General features: G+C 41.5%; 1 protein-coding gene across 1 annotated transcript in view; it reads left to right on the forward strand.

Annotated features, from left to right (window-relative positions):
- bbs9 (Bardet-Biedl syndrome 9) overlaps window positions 1-24,603 on the forward strand; it is a 264,843-nt gene that overhangs the window by 28,216 nt on the left and 212,024 nt on the right. The window contains 5 exon segments of the mRNA XM_052023724.1: window positions 3,361-3,542; window positions 14,795-14,871; window positions 15,478-15,528; window positions 22,559-22,661; window positions 23,487-23,591. Of these exon segments, the coding sequence (XP_051879684.1) occupies window positions 3,361-3,542; window positions 14,795-14,871; window positions 15,478-15,528; window positions 22,559-22,661; window positions 23,487-23,591 (518 nt within the window).

The raw sequence follows: 24,603 nt of genomic DNA on the forward strand, positions 1-24,603 counted from the left end.
GGGCAGCTTTGTTTCACCAGTGACTTGTCTCCTCAGACAGTGCGTTCCAGGCACCTACCACTCTCCATTGATCTACAAAGGGATCTTGGACTGCTAGTCTATAGCTCCCTGAAAGTGGCAACACAAATAGATAGGTTGGTAAAGAAGGTGAAAGGCATACTTGCCTTCATCAGTTGTGGTATTGAGTATTAAAATCAGGAAGTCATGTTGCAGCTGTATAAAACTTTAGTAAGGCCATGTTTGGAGTATTGTGTACAGTTGTGGTTGCTGATTTACAGGAAGGATGTTGGAGGCTTTGGAAAGGGTGCAGAAGAGGTTCCTGGGATGTTGCCTGGATTGGAGTGTATTAGTCAAAAAGAGGTTGGACAAACTTGGATTGTTTTCTCTGGAGCATTGGAGGCTGAGGGGCAACCTGGTAGATGTACATAAAATTATGAGAGGCATAGACAGGGTAGCTGGTCAGACTTTTTTTTCCCAGGGTGGAAATGTCAAGTACTTCAGGCCATCGATTTAAAGTGTTTGGGGAAAAGTTTGAAGGAGATTTACGAAGCAAGTTTTTTTACGCAGAGTAGTATGTGCCTGGAATGTGCTGGCAGGGGAAGTGGGAGAAGCAGACACAATAACAGTGTTTAAGAGGCATCTAGACGGGCACATGAACAGGCAGGGATGTAGACCATGTGCAGGTAGATGGGATTAATTTGGATTGGCACCATGGTCGGCATCAGATGAAGAGCCTGTTCCTATGTTCCACTGTTCTCTATGTAAAATAAAAAGCAAATACACTCCAATCCAGGCAACATCCTGGTGAACCTCTTCTAAACCCTCTCCAAAGCCTCCACATCCTTCCTACAGTGTGGCAACCAATACTCCAAATGTGGCTTAACATGACTTGCCGACTTTTGTATTCATTGCCTCAACCACTGAAGGCAAATGTGCCTTACGCCTTCTTTATCACTCTATCTACTTGTGTTGCCACTTTCAGGGAGCTATGGACTTGCATCCCATGATCCCTCATTACATCAATGGCCCTAAGTGTTCTGCTATTTACTGTATACTTTGCTCTTACATTTGTTCTCCCAAAGTCCAACACCTCACACATGTCCAGATTAAACTCCATCTGTCACTTTTCTGCCCAAATTCCCAACTGATCTATATCCTGCTGTATCCTTTGACAATCTTCTTTGCGATCCACAACTCCACCAATTTTCATGTCATATGCAAGCTTACTAATCAGCCCACCTACATTTTCATCCAAATCATGCATTACAAACACAAGTCCCAGCACTGATCCTGTGGACCACCACTGGTCACAAACCTCCAGTCTGAAAAACACCCCTCAACACTACCCTCTGTCTTCTATGGCCAATTTTGGATCCAATTTACCAAGTCACTGTGGATCTTGTATGACTAAATCTTCTGGATCAGCCTGGCATGAGGGATCTTGTCAAATGCCTTAATAAAGTCCACATGGACAGAATCCACTACCCTACCCTCGTCAATCATCTTCATCACTTCATCAAATAAAACTCAATCAAATTTGTGAGACATGACCTCTCCCGCACAAAGCCATGCTCTCTGTCCCAAGTAAGTCCATGCTTTTCTAAGTGGTGATTCCCTGGCAAAATGCTTGGAATTACTAGTAAACCAAGGACCTTATTGTTGGACTCCATGTGAGCTCAGTGACGGTGTGTATTGGCTGCTGTGGCAACATCTGCCACTGTACATCACAGAATGTGGATCCTTGTAAATCCAGGACTGTCTGCAATTGGATGGCTGGAAACCAGCAGTTCTGAAACCTCAAAACAATGGGGCAGGAGCAAGCTATCCTTCCCCTTGTGTGTCTTCTGTCTTTCAATAAGATATCCTGATCTTTGGCCTAATTCCACTTGCCTATCCAAACCCCATGAAACCCAATACCCTAGAGGTAGGAAATTCAAAGATTTGTGGCCCTCTTAAGAGAAGAAATTCTTAATTTAAGTGACCCGCACCTTATCCTGCAACAGTGCCACTGAACTGTGGATTCCTGCACCCTTCCAAATGTCCTCAGAATTACCTCTCACCCTCTAGACACCTGGGACTGTAAGCCCATTCTGCTCAGTACTACTTCATAAGACAATAACCCAAAGCTTTCCACCATCACCACTGTGCCTAGAGATCAATTTTGCACATTGATCATGTCCTGAACGAGGATCAGCTTGGTGATGTCAGTCTTGAATTAACCATTTGCTGAATTGATCCTGTGTCTTTGATCTTTCCTCACAATGTCACTCTGTCACTGGTGAACACAATATCAGAAAATACAATCTCTGAGGTGAAGAAAACTAGGACTAGAGATTAAGGAAAGGTCATGGTTTGATTCTATTTCACTTTGGATACGGTCTTAACAGCACAGGAGATATGGCTGTGAAAATCGGCAATCTTCAAGAATCAAAGTAATAAATAATTTAATAATGACTTCTTCTGAGAAGTTCTGCTCTCTAGCATCCAGTTCCTGGTACTTGCAGATACAGAAGCAGAGTCTGCATAGCGTTATTTATGGCAGCCAAGAAATTTATTCTTCAAATTAATTTAAGATTTACGTTGTTGCCCATTAACATGTCTTTGTTTTCTTAAATTGGTAATTGGTTTATTATTGGCATGTGTACCAAGATACAGTGGAAAAACTTTGTTTGCATGCTATCCAGAAAGATCATTCATTCTATACACAAGTACATCGAGGTAGTACAAAAGGAAAAACAATGGCAGAATGCCTAGTATAGTGTTACGGTTGTGGGGAAAGTGCAGTGCAGGTAGTAAATAAGGTGCAAAGGCCATGACGAGATAGACTGGGAAATCAAGAGATCATCTTTATCATGCAAGAAGTCCATTCAAGAGTCTTATAACAGTGGGATAGAAGCTGTCCTTGAGTCTAGTGGTACAAGTTCCCAGGCTTTTGTATCTTCTGCCCGATGGAAGGAGGGAGAAGAGAGAATGACCGGGGTGGGAGAGTTCTTTGATTATGTTGGCTGCTTTCCCGAGGCAGTAGAAAGTGTAGACGGAGTCGATGGAGGGGAGGCTGGCTTTTGTGATGGGCTCACCACTCACAACTCTGTAATTTGTTACGGTCTTGGGCAGACCAGTTGCCATACCAAGCTGTGATGCATCTGGATAGGATGCTTTCTGTGGAACATCTGTAAAAATTGGTGAGGATCATTGGGGACATGCTGATTTTCCTTAGTATTCTGAGGAAGTAGAGGTGCTGGTGTACTTTCTTGGCCATAATGTCTACGTGGAACAAACAGGCAATTTTATAATACCAAGTACAGTTTTTGTACAAGGCCTTATTAAATGTCTGAATGTTTTAATCTCTTTCATGTGCAGGGACTTGAAGGGAGTGGTTGTGACTTTAAGCGACAATGGTCACTTACAGTGTTCGTACCTCGGCACGGATCCTTCCTTCTTCCAGGCTCCAAAAGTAGAGTCTAGGGAACTGAATTATGATGAAGTGGATTCAGAGATGAAAGAACTTAACAAAATCATCAGGGAAGCTACGAAAACGCAAGGTACTTGTTGATGGAGGCGAGAATCCCTCAGTCTGCAACTGTGCAAACTACTATCTCTAAGCATATTAGTCTCATGTTTAAAGGGCAGAAACACTGTTGTAGATGTATCCTCTCCACATAATACTGCTTTATTGCAAATTTTCCTCACATTTTGATACCGTAGATGCAAATACAAAATTTTTGATAGGGCTCTAAGAATATAGGAATAGGAGAAGCATATGCAGCCCCTCAATCTGTTACACTATCCATTGAGATCACAGCTGATCGGTGTTCTCATTCCATTTACTTTTTCCCTTCTAGTGAATAAAAATCTCCCTATCTCTGATTTAAAAACAACTAACCAGGCATCAAATACCATATTGTGGCAGAGTTCCAAGCTTTATCATCCTCTGCGTGTGGAGGTATTACCTACCCAGTCCTGGCTCTGAAAGATTATGACCACCACCTCCACCCCATCACCCCTCCCTACTATGCCTCTGCCCCCACCACTACTCACAACTTGCTCCTAATCTCACCATCTGCCTTTATCAACTCCTTTAATATCTTTAAAACTTCTACCTCCTAAATTCCAAGGCATGTAAACCCTAGGTGGTTTTTTTTGTTATGTCTTAGTAATTTGCATGCTGGTTCCAGGATTTAAGATACAACATGTTTCTACTCTTCCAACATGAATGTGGTGCCCACAGCTACTCCTAGAGCAGATCTAACCATAGCCACGGCATAACACTATAACCACCATTCCCTTCATCATCTTGGTTTTTTTGTCCTTCTCCATGATGGTTTAATGATCAGTGTTCATCGATACTACTTCCAGAATTCTGAAATAGTCTCATCACAATGGAAGGTAACAACGTATCACTGTTATTTAAGAAAAGGAGAGAGAAAATAGGGAAATGTACAGATGGCTGTTGCAAAATACGAGAATCCATTGAGCATTTAACAAACCATAATGTGATTAGGCAAAGTCTTCATGGTGTTTTATGAAAAAGGCATTGAGTTTGACAAACCTCATTAAGTTTCTTGACGATGTATCAACCAGGATAGAACATAGAACAGGGGTCCTACTATTTACTGTTTAAGTCCTGCCCTGGTTTAACTTACCAAAACGCAACATCTCGCACTTGTTAGAGTTAAGCTCCATCTGCCGTTCCTTGGTTCACTTCCCCAGTTCATCTAGATCTTGTTGAAATCATAGATAACCTTCTTCACTGTCCACTACACCACTAATTTTGATGTCATTCACAACTTACTAACCATGTTAACAACATCGTTATCCAAATCATTAATATAGATGACTAACAACAGTGGACCCAGCACCTATCCTTGTGGCACACTACTGGTCACAGGCCTTCAATCTGAATAACAATCCTCCACTACCACCCTCTGTCTCCTTCCACCCAGCTAACTTTGTTTCAAATTGGTTAGTTCACCCTGGATCCCATGTGATTACAACCTTCTAGACTAGCTTACCATGTGGGACCTTATTGAATGTTTTACTAAAATCCATGTAGACAACATCGACTGTTCTATCCTCATCAATCATCTTCGTCACCTCCTCAAAAACACTCAATCAAGTTTGTAAGATTTGACCTGCCCTGCCCTACATCATGAGGTGCAGAAAATCAGCATTCTGCATGAAAAACTGGTTGGCAAATCTGGGTGCCAAGGAACGAAGAGGTCAGTGACGCAGTGGAAAGAGATGGTCGCTCAGTCAAGGCTGCAAGTCATGGGAAATTGTTGTTTCTCAGGATGGTAGGCATTTGTGCTGTACAGGCGTCATTGCTTTTTTTTTAAATACAAGAACTGTACGTGAATGTGCAGGATAAAACATGAACATTTGCAGACAATTTTGGATTTGAAAATTTGCTTTGTCGTGGAAGACAAAGGGTAGTGGTGGACGGGTGTTGTTCTGACTGGAGCTCTGTGACCAGTGGTGTTCTGCAGGTATCAGTGCTGGGACCTCTTGTTTGTGATGTTTACAAATAAGTTGGATGCAATTGTGGATGTGCTGATTAGTAAGTTTACAGGTGAGACTAAAATTGGCGGAGTTGTGGATAGTGAAGAAGGTTTACAAAGAATATAGTAGGATCTAGATTAGTTCGGAGATATGGGTGAAGAATTTGTTCTCATTTGCAGAAGGTTCAATGACTGAGGACACAGATTTAAAGTGGGGGGGGAACGCAAAAGACATGGGAGGTAAATCTTTGTTAAACAGTGATGATGATTTGGAAGGATATCTTGTAAGGATAGTGCAAACAATAAATAAAACATCCAAAAGGAAATGGGATAGGCACAAGGGAAATAACTTGCAAGGCTACAGGGAAAGGAGCAAGGGAATGAGAGTGAATAGACTGCTGTGTGGGAGGCAGGATGGACTCAATGGGCCAAATGGCCTTTTGCTTTGTAATGATTTCGTGCAGGTACGATAAGCAATTGGGAAGGCAAAAGGAATTATGGGGTTGGAGGCAAACAAGGAAGTCATGCTGAAATGGCATCAGGGCTTTGGTGAGACCACTCTTGAGAGAGGGGCAGGGGAGAGATCTGGTGAGAGCAAATGTAGAGAGTTAAAGGACAAGGTGATAATACTGCATGGTGCCTAAAAGGTAAAGATAACCAGTCTGTCAGTGGATACGATGCATACAAACATAAGAGTGTACCTTAGTTAGATAAAGATTGAAAGTGAGCTCATTCAATTGGAAATCAGGAATCTTAAATCTGAACAAATAAACTGCAAAGTTATGAGGCATGAATTGGCCATAGTAGATGGGACGACTACTCTAAGATATGACAGTGAACAAGCAATGGCTAATGTTTAAAGAACTAATGCATAGTTACAACAAATGTGTATCCCTTTAAGGCACAAAAGCCCAATAGGTATAGTAGTCCAGCTGTGACGAGCAAGTAAAGTTGGAGAGAGTATTAGATTAAAGCAAAAGCCTTATAATGTTGTCGAAAAGAGCAGTTAGCTGAGAGTTGGAAATATTTCAAAATTCAGTGAAGAATGACTATGATATTGCTAAAGTAAAGGAAAATATAAGAGTCATCTAGCAAGAAGCACAAAAAACAGACCGTAAAATCTTTAACAGAAGATGTAAAAAGGAAAAGAATAACTGAAGTTCATTTGGGTCTTTACACATTAATACAGGTGAAATTATATTGGGGAATGCAGACTGGACTGAGAAGTGGCAGATGGAGTTCAACCCTGATAAGTGTGAAGTGATTACACTTCAGGAGATCAAATTTGAACGCAGAATGCAAGATTAATGGCAGGACTCCTAGCAGTGTAGAGGAACAGAGGGATCTTGGGGTCCATGTCCATAGATCCCTCAAGGGTTGCCAAGCAGGTCGATAGAGTTGTTAAGAAGGCATATAGAGTGTTGGTCTTCATTAGTCGGGGTATTGAGTTCAAGAGCCATGAGGTGATGTTGCAGCTCTATAGAACTCTGGTTAGACCACATTTTGGAGCTATTGTGTTCAGTTCTGGTCGCCTCATTATAGGAAGGATGTGGAAGCTTTAGAGAGGGTGCAGAGGAGATTAGCAGGATGTTGCCTGGATTGGATAGCATGTCTTATGAGGATGGGTTGAGTGAGCTAGGGTTTTCCTCTTTTGGAAGAGGAGGAGATGAGAGGTGACTTGATAGAGGTGCTACAAGATGATAAGAGGCATAGATCGAGTTGTCAGTCAGGAGACTTTTTTCCAGGGCGACAATGGCTAACACGAGGGAACATAATTTTAAGGTGATTGGAGGAAGGTATAAGGTGGATGTCAGGGGTAAGTTTTTAACACAGAGAGTGGTGGGTGCGCGGAATGGACTGCCTGCAGAGGTTGTGGGGGCAGATATATTAGGGACATATAAGAGAGAGAGAGACATATGAATGATAAAGAAATGGGGAGCTCTGTTGGGGGGGGAAAAGGTTAGATAGATCTTAGAGCGGGATAAAATGTCGGCACAACATTGTGGGCTGAAGGGCCTGTACTATGCTGTAGTGTTCTATGTTCTATGGAACAAGGAGCATGCTGAATTGCCTAGTACTGTTGCTTATGATATTCGTGCCTTAGAGTCAGTGCAGTGTATATAAACTGGGACAATTCCTGGGAAAAGAGTTGTTGTGTGAGGAGAAATTAAAGTTGGCTTTTACCCAGCGGTGTTCAAAAGGGAAGAGAATTTAGTTGAAACCTGATTCTAGGAGAGTTTGACTTAGGTTGAAGCTGAAAGGCTGTTTCTTCTAGCTGGAGAATAGGTTAGTCATTCATCAAAGGGTTGACCATTTTGGACTGAGCTGAAAGAAAATTTTCATTGTTATAAATCATTGGAATTCTGTTCTCTTAGGTTACGGGTACACTCCAGACTGAGAGCAAAAAACGTTTGGACACACAGGGATTTGCGGGATACAAGAGTCATACAGGAAGCACACAGAAACATAGACAAAGGCATGGGTCAGCCGTGAATGGCAGATCTGATGGGTCATATGACCCACTACTAATTTATATTCTTTTCCCACCAAAATACCTTTGGATCTCCATTGGTTCCAAGTTATCACCATTTAGAAAAGACTCTCTTCTATCCATTTTGACTCCAATGTAGTAATCTCATATTTGCCTACACTGAAATCAGTTTACCACAATTTTGCCCATTTACTTAAAACACTAAAAGGATATTAAAAAATGAGTGCTTCTATCTTGGGCAGCTTACGATGTCACCTACTGTTGTGTAATTGGCAAACTTGGCTATATAGCTCTTTAATCATCTTTTGTTAAATAGTTGTGTTCCCAATGCAGACCCTTGTGGACACCACAAGCGACACCCTGCCAATCTGATGACCTTTCCATTTTCCCTAATCTCTGTCTTCTGCTACTTAGCCAGTTTTCTAATCCAGGTCAATAATTTGCTTTCAGTTAAATGCTTTAGCTGGCAGTCTTCTTAAGAGGAGCATAATCACATTTTCTCTGGTAGTTCCTATCAGTAACAACCCAGTATGCTATTACAGTCATCTCTTCAAAATGTTCATTCAGGCTTACCAGTCATGGATTGCAAAATCTATGCTATCTTCTGTCTGATGAACTAATTTTTCAAAATGTTTTGTCATTCTATACTTAGTAGTTTCCTGACAACCCTATATAAGCTACCTGGTCTATTATTTCTTGGTTTGCCCTTTTCACCTTTCTTAAATAGCAGAGTGACATGCATAACTTTTTATCTAAAGACATTCCTGTATTGAGAGAACTTTGCCAGGATATAACATGGGCCTCTACAATATTCTCACTTAATCATTGGAATGGAAGCTGTGTGGTCATGTAGATTTATCCCTCTTTAGTGCCTTTATTTTCTTCATTAACAATATTTACTTGTGGTAATTCTGGTGAGTCCTTGCCCCAAATTCAAGTTATTATCTAGAATGTGATTCCATTCTGGTGCTTAGTGTTAATTATTATGTTCACTTACAGAACGTTTTTCATTTTTAAGGACCTCACATTGTTCTTGAACCTCTTTCCTAAAATATAGTTGTGAAAAAGTGCTTTTGAGTCAAAAGACCTTCACACTATTTTGTAGCTCTTGTCAGCTTTTGCTGATCTCTGTATCGCTGCCAGTTACCAGGATGTGCGCTAGTCTTTTGCTTTTTGTAGTTTTGTTTTCTGTTACCTCTTCCACTATCCTTGCCCTTTTTTTCCACTGTTAGAGTTGTATAGAGTCATATAGTTGTTTTGGAGTCATACAGCATGGAACAGGCCCCTTCAGTCTAATTGGTACATGCTGACCAAGATTCCCATCTAAGCTAGTCCCATTTGCCTGTGTTTGGCTCATGTCCCTCTAAACCTTTTCCTGTCCATGTACCTGTCCAGTTCCTTTTAAATGTTGTTAATATACCTGCCTCAACCACTTCTTCTGGCAGCTCATTCCATGTACTGACCACTCTCTGGGTGAAAAAGTTGCCCCTCAGGTTCCTACTAAACCTCTCCCCTCTCACCTGTTTACATCAATGGTGCTGTGGTCAAGAGGGTTGAGAGCACTTGGAGTGATCATTACCAATAGCCTTTCCTGCTCCAACCATATAGATGCCATGGCCATGAAAGCTCACCAGTGCCCCTACTTCCTCAGGAGGCTGAAGATATTTGGCATGTCCCCTTTGACCCTCACCAATTTTTATCAATGCACCATTAGAAAGCATCCTATCCAGATGCATCACAGCTTGGTATGGCAACTGCTCAGCTCATGACTGCAAGAAACTGCAGAGGGTTCTGGACACAGCTCAGCACATTGTGGAAACCAGCCTCCCCTCCATGGACTTAGTCTACATTTCTTACTGCCTCGGTAAAGCAGCCAACATAATCAAAGACCCCACCCACCTCAGACCTTCTCTCTCCTCCTCCCACCACTCCCCCCCCCCCCCCCCCAATTGGGCAGAAGATACAAAAGGCTGAAAGCACATACCACCAGGCTCAAGGACAGCTTCTATTCCGCTGTTATAATACTATTGCATGGTCCCACAGTACAATAAGGTGGATTCTTGACCTCACAATCTACCTCATTATGGCCTTGCACCTTATTGTCTGCCTGCACTGCACTGCACTTTCTCTGTAACTGTAACACTTTATTCTGCATTCTGTTATTGTTTTACCTTGTACTATCTCAATGCACTGTTGTATTGAAATGATCTGTATGGACGGTATGCAAGACAAGTTTTCACTGTACCTCAATACACATGACACTTGTTAACCAATTTACCACATTAAACCTATGCCTTCTAGTTCTTGATTCCCCAACCCTGGGAAAAAGACTGTGCATTCATCCTATCTATGCCTCTCACGATTTTACACATCTCTATATGATCACCCCCTCATTCTCCTACGCTCCAATGAATAAAGTCTTGGCATGCCCAATCTCTGTCTTTAATGCATGTCCTCGAATCCAGGCAACATTCTCATAAATCTTCTTGCATTCTTTCTTGCTTAATGACGTCTTTCCTATAACAGGATGACCAAAACTGAACACAACATTCCAAGTGCAATCTCACCAACAATCTTGTACAACTGCAACATAAATTCCCAACTTCTCTACTCAATGCCCTGACTGATGAAGGCCAGCATGCAAAAAGCCACCTTCACTACCCTGTCTACCTGCAATGCCACTTTTAGGGAACCATGTTATTGTACTCCTAGGTCTCTCTGTTCTACAGCACTTCCCAGGGCCTCGTGTTCACTGTGAAAGTCCTACCCTCATTTGTCTTCCCATAATGCAACATCTCACACTTATCTGAATTAAACTTCATTTGCCATTCCTCAGCCCACTTACCCATCTGATCAAGATCCCTCTAAGTCCTGATAACCATCTTCACTGTCTTGGAAACCACATATTTTAGTGTCATCTGCAAACTTACTAAACATGCCTTGTACATTCTCATCCAAATTATTGACATAGATGACAAATAGCAATGGGCCTAGCACTGATCCCTGGGGAACACCACTAGTCGTGGGCCTCTAATCCGAAAAACAACCTTCCCTCATCACCCTCTGCTTCCTACCATCAAGCCAATTGTGTATCCAATGAGCTAGCTCTCCCTGGATCCCCTGCGATCTAACTTTCCATAGCAGCCTACCATGTGGAACCTTATCAAAGGCCTTACTGAAGTCCATATAGACCACGTGTACTGCCCTGCTCTCATTGACCTTCTTGGTTACTTCTTCAAAAACTTAATCAAATTCATGAGACGTGATCTCCCAATCACAAAACTGTGCTGACTATTAGTGAATGTTGTATTGCATAAATTTATTTGAACATCACTATTTATCTGCTGTTGCATCACCCATTAACAAACGTTTCCATTTTACCATTTGTATTACACACAAGTTGATGCTGCCTACCTCTAGAATTTTAGCTGGTTTGTGTTTCTCACTTTTGAAGACCACATTGGAACTCCTGATTGCTTTTGGATAAATGTACATTACCCATTAGGCTGTTAAGTAAATTTGGCTTATTGTTTGTTATGGCTATCCAGTATGGCCTTTCACTGAATAAAACAGAGACAGAGTCACTGTTTAAGTCAATGACCTATTACTTTGATGAAAATAGTCAGTGACTAGGAAACAGATTGTACCCATGAACAAAGAAAATAATTTGGTCTTCCAGATACTTAATTGGAGGAAATTTCTACTCATCCAGTCCAGTCCTGGATGCCAGACAGGCAGTCAACAATTTAGAAACAATTAGATCAAAGGAGGAGGAGGGGGAGCAGGTGGTGGTGTCATCAGTGAATGAGCGGAAACTTGTTTTTTTTTGGGTGATGTTGCTAAAGGGCAGCATGTAGATCAGAAATAGGAATGGGCCAAGGATAGATCATTAAAGGTACCAAAAGGTATGGTACTGGAAGAGATACTGTTGCTGGCGATTCTCTGGCAACATCCAGGTAGCTGCAAATAAAACCAGGTGGATGTAGTCGACCTAGTTGAATGACAATGGAAAGGTATTGAAGTAGGATGTGAGGTTAACCACATCAGAGATTGCAGGCTGAAGAGATGGTAGCAGAGGGAGAGGTACATGGATATTCTGAAGCAAGTCATTGTTAAGGAGGAGGAAGAGTTAGATATCATGGGACACATAAGGGCTGATACACCCCCAGAGCCAGATGAGATCTATTCCAGGTGAAAGATGAGATAGATGGGGCCCTGATGGAGGTCTTTGCATCATTATTAGCCACAGGTGACAATGAAGGGCAGCAGGGACAAGCCAGGTAACTACAGGCCGGTGGGCCTTGTATCTGTGGTAGGGAAATTATTGGAGAAAATCTCAAAAGACAGGATTTATTGACATTTGGAATGTAGTTAGCAGGGGCTGATCAGGGAAATCCAGCCTTACTAATTTGATTGAATTTTTTGAGGAGGTAACTAAGAAGATTGATGAAGGTAGGGCATTAGACATTGTCTATATTGGCTTTAATAAAGCATTTGACAAGGTCCTGCATGGTTGGCTGGTCCAGAAGGTTAAGGCACATAGGATCCAAGGTGAACTGGATCCAAAATTGGCTTGGTGATGGGAGTAGTGGATAGTGGTGGAAGGATCCTTTTCTGATTGGAGGTCTGTGTTACCAGTGATGCAATGCCGGGATCGGTGCTGGGACCCTTGCGATTATCTATCAATGTCTTGGGTGTGAATGTAGGAGATACCATAAGTAAGTTTGCGCTTGACATGAAATTTGGCAGTGTTGTGAATAATGAGGAAGGTTGTCTAAGACTACAGCAGGACGTAGATCAGATGGAAAGTTTAGTGGAGCGTTGGCAGATGGAATTTAATCCCGATAAGTGTGAGGTGATGCATTTTAGGAAGTCAAATAGGAGTAGGACATATATGATAAATGGTAGACACTAATGAATGTTTATTGAACAGAAGGACTTTGGGATTCATGTCCATGATTCCCTGAAAGTGGCAATGTGGGTAGATAGAGTGGTGAAGAAGACATATGGCATGCTTGCCTTCATTGGTTGGAGAACAGAATATAAATGTTGGGACATTATGTTGCAACTTTACAGAACACTGGTTAGACCGCATGGAGTATTGTGTACATTCCTGGTCATCACACTATAAGAAGGATGTGGTTGCACTGGAGAGAGTGCAGAGGAGATTCACCAAGATGTTGCCTGGATTGGAAAACTTTGGTTATGGGGAGAGATTAGATAGGCTAGGCTTGTTTCTCCTCCAGCGAAGGAGGCTGAGGGGTGACCTGACAGAAATTTATAAAGTTAAAATAGGCACGAGTAGAGTCGATAGTCAGAATCTCTCTCTCATGGGACGGGTACGAAAAACAATATGGCTTAGGCTTAAGGAAGAAGAAGGAGTTTTATAGGGGATCTGAGGGGTAAGTTTATTTAAACAGAGAGTAGTTGATATCTGAAACTCACTACCAGAGGAGGTGGCGGAGTCAGATACAATCACTACATTTAAGAGACATTTAGGCAGACACTTAAATAGGCAAGGCGTAGAAGTATATGGTCCTAATGTGGGCAAATGGGATTAGTTTAGATGGGCAAACAGGTCAGCATAGTGGGCCGAAGGGCCTATTTCTGTGCTGTACAACTCTGACTCTATGAGAGGGAAGGAAGGGCCATCTTTGTCACAGTCACAAGGGATGTTGTCAATTCTGGGACTGTGCAGAGATGTAAACCTTATTGGAGGGATTCAAACAAAGGGTTATGGGCAAGAAAGGCATGAATTTGGGAGTCTACAACAGGATTATTAACTTTTAAAACAGGAAAGCCACAGTGGAAAGGAGATAGGGCTGTTTTGTAAGGATGAGGAGAGGGTTGGTTATATGAAGGAAAGAAAACAGTACACAAGGAGAGAGAACAATAATGGCTGGCATGGAAGCCAGGAAAAGAAAAATTGGGTGAGAATTGGGGGTTCACCAAATTAAGTCGATGAAGTATTGCAGAATATATAGGAAAATGACCTAGTTATTGGCCGTCAACACAATAGTGTGAATGTTTAGCCTGCATCCCAGAAAAAACAGCTGATTATAGTAAACATCACATTGTGTTGACTTAACAATCAGTAGGAAATGTTCAGCATTCCTACAATTCAGAATGATGAGTGAGTGCATATCAGGGGAAAAGGCAAAGCAAAGCATTGGTCAAATGTGATGGTGAATCAAAATCACAAATTATAATTTTTTTGCAAGTGGTTGTAACTTCCAAAACCCCTCACAACTCTGGAAGTTAAGTTATTAACTTATGGTTTGAATTATAGTCATAAAAGCCCTGGTTCATTATGCTGAAGAGAAGTCAATCCGCTGACCTTGCCAAGTCTGGCTAATATGTAACTCCAGACCACAGCAATGCATTTAACTTGTAACTGTCTTCTGAAATAGTGTAGCAAGCCTGTCAGTTCAAGGGCAATAGGGATGGGACCGAAATACCGGCCCTGTTGGATGAATTTAAAAATATGAAACAACTTATTTTGCCTTTTTACCTGGTGAGAGTATAATTCAAAATATCATTTCTGGAGTAATTTTCCTAAGCCAGCTTTGGATGCACAGTTCTTTAGACAGTAACGAACACCTCAGCCCCCAATTCTTGGCCCATTTTGCACACAATGATAAAATATGTATTTTCCACTATGAAATGATGTGACTGATCAGATTCATCAGGTCCTTTTACTCTGGGTGACAGAGAATAGTTTCTACTTCACCTCTGGCAATGTGATTAAATTTCATTATTAACTATTAATTTTGCACATCTTATTGAAATTGTGCCTTTTTTCCAGATATTCTGCCTAAAACAGAGACCAATGATGATTTGAATGTGACTGTTGTCATCTCCCCCAGTCTGGATGCAGTTTCTGTACGTGCAACTGAATAAGTATTTGTTGTAATTTTTGTTTCACCAGTTTAGGAACTGACTGGTTGTGTTATGGGATGAGTAGAGAAAGAAATCCATTGTTAACACTTGATTCGTAAACTGCAATTTCCCATGCATGTTATAAAGTGCTTTGTGGCGGAGTTTTTGTTCAGCAGCTGGAGAAGAAAGACATCATCTTTACTACTTGATCAAGGACAAGTATATCCTACCTATCTAACTCCACATTCAAAGGCTCCATTTTGTGTGGTATTTAAAGAAAAATAAGCAAAAAGCATCTGAGTCCACTGTTGAAATTTATGGTCATAAATAGGACTTTTGTTTGTACTAGAAAAGATGAACAAGCAACTTAGAGGGATGTGGGCCTGCGATGTAAAGCATCAAGCGTATTGTAAATCAGGTTCCTGTTTATTCTGTGTGCACTGAGCCTTTGAGGTGTGTGTTGGTGTAAAACTGGAGCCCATGTCTTGCATGGATGGGTTATTTGGTGCTTTACAGGTAGTGTACTCTTGCTTATTAAAGCACTGTTTGCTAATATGGGGATTTAAAATAATTAACAATCCTGAACGTTATTTCTTTTTTTTTAAACAGCAAGCACCTGACAACTCAGTCGATGCACCTGTCCCTTCTATCTCCCTGAAGGTATTGTACAATTGTTGACATTTGCATGGAGGAATAGAACTCTGTCACTTGTAATAATATTAGTGTCGCATGACTAATGACAAGTGAGGGATTAGACCATTGAAGCTCAGTCCTAGATTATTGCAAGCGCATTCACTCTGCATCAGTGCAGAGAGGAATTGTAGAGTTGGAGACCAGTCAGTGGTTATGGGAATTAATTGTCTGAGTCTATTCCAGTGCAAGTTTATTTCAACTGTTAAGGACACAGATAATCTCCTTCTCAAGTTCCTAACAAAATGTTCTGCATAGGACTTGAGGTCCATTAAAGAATTAACTAGCTTGTGTGCCTCAGGGATCAGTGGTGAGACCTTTGTTGTTCGTTATTTGTAGGTATGATTTGGATAAGAATGTACAAGGCATGGTTAGTAAGTTTGCAGATGATACTAAAATAGGTGGTGTCGTAGACAGTGAAGAAAGCTATCAAAATTTATAGGTGGATCTTGATTGGCAAATGTCTTTCAATTCAGGTAAGTGCAAGGTATTGCAATTTGGGAAGTCGAAACAGTAGGACTTGTACAGTGAATGGTAGGGCCCTGGTGAGTTTTATAGAACAGAGGGACCTAGGAGTATAAGTACATGATTCCCTGAAAGTAGCGTCACAGGTAGAGAGGATGGTGAAGAAGCCGTTTGGCATGCTGCCCTTCGTCAGTCAGGAGTATAGGAGTTAGGCGTTATGTTGCAGTTGTACAAGACATTGTTGAGGCCTTAACTGGTGTATTGTGTACAGTTTTGGTCACCCTCTTATAGGAAAGACATCATTAAGGTGGAAAGAGCACAAGAAAATATACAAGAATCTTGCCAGGACTCTATGGCCTGTGTTATAAGGAGAGGTTGGGTAGGCAAGCACTTTATTCCTTGGAGCGTAGGAGATTGGGGGTGACCTTATAGAAGCTTATAAAATCATGAGGGACATAGGGTGGATGCACACAATCCTTTTCCCAGGGAAAGGGAATGAAAAACTAGAGGGCATAGGCTTAAGGTGAGGGGGGGGGGGAGATTTAAAAGGGACCTGAGGGGCAACTTCATGCAGAGGGTGGTGCATATATGGAATGAGCTGCCATAAAAAGTAGTTTGAGGCAGATACAATAACAACATTTAAAAGTCATATGAGTAAGAATATCATCAGGAAAGATTTAGAGGGATATAGGCCAAATGCAGGCAAATAGGACTAGCTTAGGTGGATTCCTTGATTGGTGTGGACCAGTTGGGCCGAAAGGCCTGTTTCCTTACTCTATGACTACAGCTTGCCTCTTGGACTAGTGTGCTTTGGTATTAATTTGCATTGTCTTAATTTGTCTCAGAGAGGCATATAAATTAGGAGCAGGAGAGAGCCACTCGGCCCTTAGAACTTGCTCTGCCATTCAGCAGGATCTTGGCTGATCTGATTGTAATCCCCACATCTCTGCCTATTCTAACTTTCTCCTCGCTTGATTATAAAGAATCTATTTACCTCTGCATTAATAGAAGCTAAAAACTCTGCTTCCACTGCTCCTGCAGGAAGAGAATTCCATGGACTTGTGACTCTCTGGGAGAAAAAAAATTCACCTCGTGCAAACGTATATGAACTCATCACTATTCCCTCTCAAATAATTTCCACTGCACAGGATAATTTATATTTGTATCTGTTCATTGTGCATTTTACACCTTCAGCAGAGAGGGAGATGAGTTTGTGGCACAAGAGAGGAATAGATTTTACTTGCATTATTTCATTGCACCATGAATGTCCTAAATTTTAAACCCTTAAAGTACAGCTTATAGAATAGGTGTTTGACACAATTGTTTTCTTGAGGGTTCAGGCAAGACATTCCATAGATAAAACAAAAACTGCTGGAAATATCCAACAGCTTGGGCAGAATCTGTTCAAAGCCATTAGCTCTCTTTCTGTCTCTACATATGTTACCTTACTCACAAGTATTTAGAGCATTTTCAGTTTAATTTCAGATTTCTGACATATGCAATGTTATGCTTTTGGAAAATGTTCCTTAAACCAGCGTAGTGTGTTGGGTCTCAAAGATGGTGCTTTTATAGTCAGTTGGCCACCTAAAAGAAAGCTTTTCCTTTGGTTTTCTGTGATACAGCTGTCAGTTACACTAACCTAACTCCAATCTTAGTTTATAGAATCATACAGCATGGAAATTGGCCCTTTGGCCCACCGTGTCTGTATCAGCCATCAAGTACACATCCAGTTTACCAGTACGTGCTCATAGCCTTCTATACTTTGGCAATTCAAGAGATACTCCTTAACTGCTGTGTGAGTATCTGCCTCCATCACTACCTGAGGCAGTGCACTCCAGATTTCACCACCCTCTGGGTGATAAAATTTTTCCTCAAATCTCCTACCCCATGCTTTAAACCTACAGCTTGTTTAGACACCTAAGAAGATATGTTTTTCACCATCTACCTTTGTATATGCCCCCCCCACTTAATTTTTAATACTTCATCAGGTCCCCCATCAGCCGTTTATGCTTCAAGGAAAATAAACCCATCCTATCCAGTCTCTTCTTATAGCTGAAACCCTCCATCCTAGGCAACATTCTGGTAAGGAGCTAATCAACTGGCTGGAGTGTTCAAGGACATTTTTAAAAAAATTTTATTTACAGCGTGGTAACAGGCCCTTCTGGCCCAACAGGTCCGCACCACCCATTTTTTCCTCCTCAACCTCTCTCTGCTGTGGTCTGAGGTTCCCACCTGCTTCAAAAGGGCAGCAACAATTCCAGTGCCCAAGAAGAGCAGGGTGAGCTGTCTCAACGACTATCGCCCAGAAGCACTTGTATCTACTGTGATGAAGTATTTCGAGAGGTTGGTTGTGGCTAGAATTAACTCCTGCCTGAGCAAGGACCTGGACCTACTGCCACAACAGGTCTGCAGCAGACGCAATCTCACTGGCTCTCCGCTCTGCTTTGGAGTACCTAGACAACCGCAAGACGTACATCCAGGCTACTGTTTATTGATTACAGCTTGATATTTAACACCATCATTCCCTCACTACTAATGACTATGCTTCAAAATCTGGGCCTCTGTACCTCCCTCTGAAACTGGATCCTCGACTTCCTTATAGGGAGACCACAGTCAGTGCAGATCGGCAATATCTCTTTCTCGCTGACTGTCAGCATAAATGCACCTCAAGGATGCATGCTTAGCCCACTGCTTTACTCTCTACACTCATGACTGTGTGGCTAAGCACAGCTCAAACACCATCTGTAAATTTACCAATGACACCACTGTTGTTGGTAGAATCTTAGATGATGATGAGGAGGCTTACAGGAGTGAGAGAGATTGGCTGGTTGAATGGTGTTGCAACAACAACCTCGCACTCACTATCAGCAAGACCAAGGAACTGATCATGGACTTCAGGAAGGGGAAATCGGGAGGAGACACACCAGTCCTCATTGATGGGTCAGTGGTGGAAAGGGTGAGCAGCTTCAAGTTCCTGGGTGTCCACGTCTTGAGGATCTATTTTGGGCTCAGCACATTGATGCAATCACGAAGAAGGCATGCCAGTGCCTCTACTTTGTTAGGAGTTGGAGGAAATCTGGTATGTCACCAAAGACTCTTACAAAATTTTGTAGCTATATGGTGGAGAGCATTCATGGTTGCTTCACAGACTGGTATGGAGCCTCCAATGCACATGATCACAAGAGGGTTATAGGCTCTGCCAGCTCCATCAGGGGCACAACCCTCCCTACCATCGAGGATGTCTTCAAGAGGCGGTGCCTCAAGAAGATGACATCCATCATCAAGGATCCTCACCATCCGGGGACTTGCCTTCTTGTAGTTACTACCATCAGGGAGGAGTACAGGAGCCTGAAGGCCCAAACTCAACAATTCAGGAACAGCTTCTTCTCCTCCATCAGATTTCTGAATGATCCATGAACCTATGAACACGACCTCATTATTCTTTTTTTTGCACTATTTATTTATTTTGTAATTCATAGATTTTTATGTCTTGCACTGTACTGCTGCTGCAAAACAACAAATTTCACATCATATGTCAGTGATAATAAATCTCTGTATGCATTCTTAACCACCTTATCTACCTGTGCTACAACCTTCAGGGATTCTTGCATGTGCTATATACTGAGGTCCCTCTATTCCTAGGGTCCTTCCATTCATGGTAAATATTTTCCTTTTCTTCATCCTCCCAAAATACATAACCTCATATTTTTCAAGATTGAATTATTTTATTTCCCTGCACATCTTACTAATTTATCACTCTGTTGCCGAGGACTGCCCTCATAGAACAGTACAGCACAAGAACAGGCCCTTCGGCCCACCATGTCTTTGTTGATGAAGATGCCAATTTAAACTTATCACATCTACCTGCACAAGGTCTATATTTCTTCCATTCCTGTCTTTGCATATGTCTGCCTAAATGTCAGTTAAACATTGCCATCATATCTGCTTCCACCACCTCCCCTGGCAGCATGTTCCAGATACCTACCACTCTCAATGTAAAAATACTTACTTGTAAGTCTCCTTTAAACTTTCTCACTCATTTTAAAGCTATGCTCTCTAGTATGTGATATTTCCACCCTGGGAAGATGACTCTATCTCCCCTGTCTGTGCCTCATAATTTTATGTATTTCTATCAAGTCGCCCCTCAGCCTCTGATGCTCTAGAGAAAACAATCCAAGTTTGTCCAATCTCTCCTTATAGCTAATACTCTCTAATCCAGGCAACATTCTAGTGTACCTCTTCTATGCATTCTCTAAATCCTTCCTATAATGCAGCAACCAGAACTGTATGCAATACTCCAAATGTGGGTGAACCAAAGTTTTATACAGCTGCAACATGACTTCCTAACTTTTATACTCATGCCTCAACAATGAAGGCAATTGTGCCAAATGCTGTCTTTATCACCCTATCTACTGTGTTTGACTTTAAGGGAGCTATGGACTTGCATCCCGAGACCCCTCTGTAACATCCCTCCACTGTTACCCTCTGTCTTCTATGGCCAAGCCAATTTTCAGTCCAATCTACCAGGTCACTTTGGATCCCATGTACCTTAATCTTTTGGATCAACCTACTATGAGGCACCTTGTTGAATGCTTTACTAAAGTCCATGTAAGCAACATCCACTGCCCTACCCTTATCAATCATCTTCATCACCTCAAAAAATCTCAATCAAGTTTGTCAGATATGACCTCCCCCACACTAAGCCATGCTGACTATCCCTAATAATTCCATGCCTTTCCAGATGTGAGTAGATCTTATCCCCAAGAATCTTCTCCAATAATTTCCCTACCACAGATCTAAGGCTCGCCAACCTATGGTTTCCTAGTTCATCCCTACTGCCCTTCTGAAACAAAGGAACAACACTGGCTATTCTCTAGTTCTCTGGGACCTCTCCTGTATCTAAAGAGGATACAAAGATCTCTGTCAAGACCCCAGTAATCTCCTCTCCTGCCTCTCTCAATAACCTGGGATAGATCCCATCAGGCCCTGGGAACATTCAATTTAATGTTCTTCAGGAGACCCACCTCCTTGTTGATACCAATATGCCGTAGAATATCAGTGCACCCCTCCCTGATCTCATGATCTTCCGTGTGCTTCTCCTTAGTGAATACTGATGCCAAGAAATTTAATACCTCACTCACTTCCCCTGGCTCGGGCTTAAATTTCCTCCTTTGTCCTTGAGTGGTCCTACCCTCTCCCTAGTTATCCTCTTGTTATTTTTAATTTATGTATAAAATGTCTTGCTGACTACCTACAACATCACTAATCATGCCGTCCATGAACCTCATTAATCATATCACCTACATTCACATCCAGGTTGTTAATGTATGTAGTAAACAGCAGGGGCTTGGTATGATTCCTCAGGTACACCACTGACCACCAGTTTCTATCACTCTTTACCTCCTATAATTCTGCATCCAATTTCCTAGCACTTTGTCACCTCCTTGAAAAATGTAATCAAAATAGATAGGATCTTCCTTAACAAAATTATATTGACCATCCCTGGTCAAATCCCGCCTCTCCAAGTGCAGGTTAATCCCGTCCCTCAGATTTTTTTTCTAATATCTTCATTACCACTGATGTTGTCTCACTGGTCTGTCACCTGTCTTATCCCTGCTGCCCTTCCTGAATTAAGGTACCATATTTGCAGTCCTCCAGTCAGTCTGGTCTCTCACTTGTTGCCAGAGAAGATTTGAAAATGTTGTCAGAGCCCCAGTGATCTCCTCCCTTGCTTCCTGTAGAACAAATGTCTCAGAAGCATTTCAGTTAATTTTGTTCCATTAACCCAGCTCAGCCATGGTTGCAATGTTTGAATACTTCCCATCTCTGGGTTTGTCTTTCCTCCTCCAGCAGCACACCTGCAACCTCCACCCTACCCTGTTGCCCTCTGCTTTCTAACAGACTCCCATAACATAGATTCTGTGTCTGAGGGGGCCCCTGGTTATGTCTGCAATGAGGCCTCACTATCTTGTGTCATATCCTAAACGTTAGGAAGCTGTACTGATTACTATTTAATAAAGCCTGTTCTTTTCCCATCTTGACGCAATACTTGGTCAATTAGTGGATGCTACGGCTTAAGGAAGGGATGCATTTCCTAATGTAGCAAACTCTTAATGGGCCATAGGATTTCACATGATGCTGTAGGTTATGAGCATTGAGGAGGCATTGCTCCTAACACCTTGCCAGTTATTTTTTTTAAGCATACATACACCCCTTAGTATTACATAGGAGATGCGGCAGATAAGTAGACCATTTGACCCAATGTTTACACTCCAGATGAGCCTCTTCTCACTTCACTCTATCACTTCTGTTCCTTTCTCTATTTTGTAGCTGCTAAGATTTTCCCCAATTGAGCTTCCTTTCACCTATGTCCTCCGCGCAATGGTTTGACAATGAATTTATGGTGTAAATTTATCCATTCAAGTCAAAACAAGCTGAAATGGTGATAGCCTAAATGGGCATTATCCTTTTTAGTTAGCAAATGATTAGATATCTGAAAAGATTGCAGTAATTCTGTATTATTCTTAAAACTCAGGTGACAATTTGGAGTCGACTTGCTGTTCAGGATGTGAAACTGTCAGTTTGTGTGCAGTCTCCACTGGCAGTAACTCAGGACCAACTGGGCTTTGCTGCTATAGGTAAGTGCATTTAGTGCCCTGGCCTCATCAGTCCCGGATCACCCACTCTGAAGTAGTTAATATGAGATGTGTGGGGTTTGCTTCTCTTCAATTTTTGGCTATTATTGGAAGTATTAGAATTAGGCTTATTTTTGTGGCTGTTTGATTCTAATCAAATCTGTTGGTTTATACCATGTTAATATCACAAAGCCTGTATATTTTTAATAAAGCTTGTAAAGTAAAATTGTAAAGTAAAATATCTAAAATGTAAAAATGAATTTTTGTAAAAGTTCACTTCTGGACTGCAGTGGAAGCAAGTTGTACTCAATCCTAAAGGACTGCCTAAGTAGAAGATTTCCTAAAGTGTGTAAATAGCAAAATACTGTATTTTGAAACTTTAATTTCTTATTTTTAATTTCTGTAATGCAAACTGGTGTTGATGTCTAATTTTTGATGGAAGATTAGAAAAGCACATGTGATTCAGTGACAATTTAGTAAATCTAGACCATTGTGCTGTTATAACCCTGGATCCCCCTTCTACTTGACAATAAAGGTAACTGATTTTAAGGAATGAGGAGATGCATTTAGGCAGAAAACCTGAGAGAATTTTGAGGTTACCTGAAATTTCAGAAGTTTTGCCATTTCAAAACAAAACTTAAATAATGTTTTTCTCCCTCCCTCCCTCCTGCAAGATAATTTTGTTCCAGCAAATATTCAAAATCCAGATCAGAAGAGGTGCCATTTTTAATGACTTCCCTCAAAATCTGTGCTCAGGGAATGCAGAGTGTGTAATTGTTCTTGCGTCGTCCTAGAGAAAGAAGGTGACGATTTTGCATTGTTTCTCAGAACCTGGGACATCAAGAAGTGTAACGCTGTCAGTATTCCTCAAGGAGAGCTTCCCACCTGCCACGCTGGGGGGAGATGCTGCGGTTTCATATCGTACACCAACAGGTACCCACAATTTTTGTTGTTTCACTGTCAAAGCGGATTTAATCCAGACTAGTAGCTAATCTCTTAAATGTCAGTGTTGAACTGCTGATTAGCATGGATTCTTTAATCAGCTTGCAAAGTAAATTTGGGTTGGGTCGAATTGACTACATCTATAATATAAATTCCTGGAGTGGAATGGAAGCAAGTCATCCTCAATCCTGAAAGACTGCCTAAGAAGTAGAAGTTTTCCTGAAAAGCAGAATTAGCAAAATAATGTATTTGAACTTTAAAATTGTAATATCTGGAAGATAATTTTCTCAAACAAATCACAGCTGACCTTCTACCTTGGTGCCATTTTCCTGCACTAACCCCATATCCCTTGATTCCTTTAATATGTAATGTATTGATCTCTATTATAAATCTACTCAGTGACCGGGCCTCCACAGCCCTCTAGGGTAGTGAATTCTGCCAGTGAGTCCCAGAACCCCTCAAATGAGTGAACTCGAATCCTTTTACCAGTTGTCTTCAATATATGCAACCTTGTTATTCTACTGAGGGAAATCTATTCTTCCTATGTAGGCCTCTTGTAATTTTATACTTTTGATTAAATCTATGCCTATTTTACTCTATTCCAAAGAAAAATGCCCAGGCTATTTGGTTTGTCCTCATGGCTGAAATACTCCAATCCTGGCAACATCCTTGTAAATCTCCACTAGTGTTCTCACATACTCCTGTGATGTAGTAATCAGAATTGTATGCAGCACTCTAGCTGTTTCTCCAATAGGGTTTCATACATTTCGAGCTTGACAAACTGCTTGATGTTCTATGCCCTGTCCAATAAACAAATGTAACCATATGGAGACATAAGACTGCAGATGCTAGAATCTGGAGCAACAGCCAATCTGCTGGAGGAACTCTGTGGGTCAGACAGCATCTGGGGAGGGAAATGGGCAGTTAACATTTTGGGTTGAGACCCTTCATCTGGACCATCTGGAATGTAACCATATGCCATCTAACCATACCACTATTACCT

Source organism: Pristis pectinata, chromosome 9 (assembly GCF_009764475.1).
Source record: "Pristis pectinata isolate sPriPec2 chromosome 9, sPriPec2.1.pri, whole genome shotgun sequence".
NCBI lineage: Eukaryota > Metazoa > Chordata > Chondrichthyes > Rhinopristiformes > Pristidae > Pristis > Pristis pectinata.